The sequence below is a fragment of the Dipodomys ordii genome, unplaced genomic scaffold (assembly GCF_000151885.1).
Source record: "Dipodomys ordii isolate 6190 unplaced genomic scaffold, Dord_2.0 Scaffold120, whole genome shotgun sequence".
In the NCBI taxonomy this organism is placed as follows: Eukaryota; Metazoa; Chordata; class Mammalia; order Rodentia; family Heteromyidae; genus Dipodomys; species Dipodomys ordii.
In genome coordinates this window covers 2,567,927-2,572,286 of record NW_012267336.1, presented here as the reverse complement: position 1 = coordinate 2,572,286, position 4,360 = coordinate 2,567,927, and the positions used below count along the sequence as shown (strand labels likewise).

Here is a 4,360-nt window from a genome sequence, read left to right as displayed (position 1 = left end):
GGGGGGGGGCCTTGGGAAGTCCTCTGCGCTCTCCTCCCTCACCCCCACCCCCACCCCCAAACCCCTGCGCCCTGCGGGCCAGGCCAGCCGCCTCCACAGCTGCCCCTGCTTTGGGACTGTTCTTTCTCATCCTCTAGAGGCAAGTCTTGAGGTGGGGTGGGGTGGGGTACCTGGCAGGGTGGGCGCTGCCCGTGCCCTCCCCACCCTTCCGCCCACGGCGGGGAGTGGGTGATTTCACAGGGTGACTGGCGGCCTTGAACCCGGGGATGCGGCAGGTGCTGGAACGGCAGGCATCTGCCTGAAGCCATCGGACACAGACAGACAGACACAACACACACACACACACCCCGGCTCCAAGCCCAGACTCCCCCATCCCGCGTCCCCAGCCCGAGCGCGCGTGCGCGTGCGCGATGCATCCCACCCGCCCAAGTCCTCTGCGGAGTGAAGGAGCGGGTCCCACCGCACCCCCATCCCACCGCACCCCCAGAAAGCTGCACCCCGAAACGTGCCTCTCCAGCCTCCTCCCTCGATCACGTTCTGGCCTCCTTGGCCTCCAGGGCATCGCTGGCTGCCACCCGGAACCCCACATCCCGCCCAGATGCGGGGCGTGGCCGTGATGCGTGAGGCCGCGGCTCAGGCAGCTTCCAAAGCCTCCCCTTGGCGCCAGACGTCCTCCCTTCCTTTCACAATTTGATCTCTCTCTCTCTCTCTCTCTCTCTCTCTCACACACACACACACACACACACACAACTATGGACTCATCACTAAAATAAATGCAGTGAACAACTCATTATCTCTACAACTCAGGACCTTGTACTAGCTAGGCAGGCCCAGGCCCCCAGCCCCCACCCCCTGCTCCTCTTGGGGTCCCTCCCCAAGGCCTTCACCTCCTCATTCCCAAACAGACCTTGATCTGCTTTCTGTCATTACAGATTTTTACTTTCTAGCGTACCTGGGCTTGAACTCAGGACCTAATGATCTTGCTTGGCCTTTTCCTCTCAAAGCTAGTGCTCAACCACGTGAGCCAGAGCTCCACTTCCAGCATTTTTGGTGTTTAATTGGAGATAAGAGTCACAGGGGCCGGCCGCTGGTGGCTCACGCCTGTAATCCTAGCTACTCAGGAGGCTGAGATCTGAGGATCGCGGTTCAAAGCCAGCCCGGGCAGGAGAGACCGTGAGACTCCTATCTCCAATAAACCACCAGAAAACCGGAAGTGGCGCTGTAGCTCAAGTGGTAGAGTGCTCGCCTTGAGCTGAAGAGCTGAGGGACAGCGCCCAGGCCCAGAGTTCAAGCCCCATGACCGACAAAAAAAAAAAAAAAAAAAAAGAGTCACAGGGATTTTTCTGCCCTGCCTGGCTTCAAACCATACCACCATCCTTAGATCTCAACATCTTGAGTAGCTAGGATTACAGGCATGAGCCACCAGCACCCAGCATTAGAGTTTTTGATAAATAGAAACTTACAGATTGAACTCAGTTTTACCTGGGTTCTTTCTCTCTGGGCCTAGGCGCTGTCCCTCAGCTCTTCAGCTTAAGACTAGTACTCTACCACTTGAGCCACGTGCCACTTCTGGCCTTTTCTGCTTATGTGGTGCTGAGGAATTGAACCCAGGGCCTCATGCTTGCAAGGCAAGCGCTCTACCACTGAGCCACCTTCCCAGCCCTGCATTGTCTTCTTTATTCATTCAGCGGTTTGTTTGAATTCTCCTTGAGCTCCTTCAATTGTTTTTTGTATCTTCTTTGAATTCATCTAACTGCTTTTATATCTCTTTAATTTCATTGATCATTTTTTTTGGGGGGTCCAGTCGTGGGGCCTGAACTCTGGGCCTGGGCGCTGTCCCTCAGCTCTTCAGCTCAAGGCTAGCACTCTACCACATGAGCCACAATGCCACTTCAGGCTTTTTTCTTGTGTGGTGCTGAGGAATCGAACCCAGGGCCTCGAGCATGCAAGGCAAGTGCTCTACCACTGAGCCACCTTCCCAGCCCCCCATTGATCATTCTTGACATTAGAAAAACTTCTTTGTTGCGGGGCGCCGGTGGCTCATACCTGTAATCCTAGCTACTCAAGAGGCTGAGATCTGAGGATCATGGTTCAAAGCCAATCTGGGCAGGAAAGTCTGTGAGACTCTTATCTCCAATTAACCACCAGAATACTGGAAGTAGAGCTGTGGCTCAAGTGGTAGTGTACTCACCTTGAGCAGAAGAGCTCAGGGACAGTGCCCAGGCTCAGAGTTCAGGCCTCAGGACTGGCAAAAAACAAAACAAACAAAACAAAACACTTTGTTAAAAAAAATTTCCTCTTTACTATCATTGAAGCGTTTTTTTGGTAGAGCTTTTGGCTTTTGAAGGAGATAAGTTGCCTTGTTTATTTATGAATTTCGTGGGGTTTTTTTCCCATTGGGATTTATGTACCTGGCTCCAAGTTTTTTAGGTAGAGGCTTCAAGCTGTTGTTACCCTTTTATTTTCCATTTTCCCAAGATTGCGGAGTTGTGTTGCATTTCCCTGTAACTGGAGTAGAGCGTGTAACTGAGCTGACAGGCATCCTATTGCCTTGCTCTAGAAGCTGTGTGCAGCCCTTTTCTCCACTCAGGGTGAGGAAGTTGGGCTGCAAAAGCTATTGCAGTTGATAAACCCCGACCTTGTATTTGGGGTCGTTCCTGATGAAGCCCAGTCACCACTCCTGCTCCAGTATCTTTAGACGAATATGGAGGCAAAGGTGAATCTTCATAATTTAGGAAGCCTTTGTAATGGAGTCTTCAGCTTCCCCTCCCCCTTCCAGAGTCCCAAGGATGAGGTTGGAATTCCTTGCTGCTTTTCTTTGGCTGAGCTTGCTTTTTCGTTTTAAGATTAGATTTAGGGGAAAATTGTAGAAATGGTACAAGGAGTTTCCATGAACCCTGTCCCCATTACCAATACCCCACAGTATTCGATGCTATTAATCCTATATAATAGGATGCAGCAGGTTTTTTTTAGCAATTAATCAAAAATATTGACTTATTATTATTCACCTACGCCATGTTTTGTGTCTTAGATTTATTTAGATTACTTGGACAGGCAGGATCCAAAGTTCATTGATGGAGACAAGAAAATCTAAGCCTAAGCACCGTTAGTACAAGATCCGATCTCAAATACAAGCTGGAGCTGGGTGCCGGTGGCTCAGGCCTGTAATCCTGGCTACTCAGAAAGGCGAGATCAGAGGATCATGGTTCAAAGCCAGCCCAGTCTGGGAAATACGTGAGCTTCTTTTCGCCAATAAATTAATAAGTTAAAAAAAAAAAAGCTGGAAGTGGCACTGTGGCTCCAGTGGTAGAGCGCTATCCTTGAGCTCAGGGACAGAGCCCAGGCCCAGAGTCCAGAGTTCAAGGCCCAGGACTGGCAAAAAAAAGAAAGAGAGAGAAAGAAAGAAAGAAGAAAGAAGGAATGAGAGAGAGAGAAGAGAGAGAGAGGCAGGCAGGCAGGCAGGCAGGCAGGCAGGAAGGCAGGAAGGAAGGAAGGCAGGAAGGAAGGCAGGAAGGAAATGAGAGGGGCCATCTTTTGCAGGTGCCAAGGTTTAGTTACCACACGTGTGACACAGGCTGTTGCTTTTCCTAGATGCTGCTTACCTTAACTCTCCCTCGAAGAGAGTGATTTTCCCCCGGGTGGAGGTGTACTGCCAGATAGAACTTGCACTTGGCAACGAGTGTCCTGAACGCCAAGCACAGCGGGCCAGCCTGGAAGGATGCTCCGAGCTTCACTCACAGGACACGCCCCAAGGGGATGGCAACGCTGGCCATCCACCTGAGGAGACACCCAAGTCCACGCGTGAGCGGCCCGTGGAATCACCGGCCTCGTCCCCTGTCTCTTCCTCCAAGCAACCAGCCAGGTCACCTGTGGCCGCCTGTGGGACGCGTGCTCCCAGTGACTTGCCCCCCCAGGCACCCGCCTCGCCCCCAGCACTGCACTTACCTCCCGGCTCCGCTCCTGAGCCGCCCCCTGCGTCACCTCCACAGCAGATACAGCCGCCTGGACTTCCACACCAATCCCCACCCTCCCAGGTGTCCCCATCAGACAGGCTGTCACTGGGGCCCTCAGTGGTGAGGTCACCTCAAACGACACCCCAAGATTCTCCTTCAGCATCACCAAACCAACCAGGTGTGGAGAAGGTGGGCCCAGAACAGCCCCAAGGTACAGACCTTCTCTGCTTCTCTTGGTTATGTTTGTTATCCTGAGGGTTGGATGGGTGATCTTGGCTTTAGCGGCTCTGTGAGTGAGTTCAGGCCACCACCAGGGGGCAGTATAACAACCAATGGTTCCTAGACATGGGAACAGCAGAAAGGCATCAGGGACACTGGGAATCTGATCCCTTTTCTTTTCTTTTTCT

At 52.5% G+C, this 4,360-nt stretch overlaps 1 protein-coding gene across 1 annotated transcript in view; it reads left to right on the top strand.

The window, feature by feature from the left end:
- Positions 1 to 4,360, top strand: part of Pnpla1 (patatin-like phospholipase domain containing 1) — a 52,177-nt gene that overhangs the window by 41,987 nt on the left and 5,830 nt on the right. Inside the window, exon 5 of the mRNA XM_013029584.1 lies at positions 3,592 to 4,164. Within this exon, the coding sequence (XP_012885038.1) occupies positions 3,592 to 4,164 (573 nt within the window). The remainder of the gene's footprint in view (positions 1 to 3,591; positions 4,165 to 4,360) is intronic.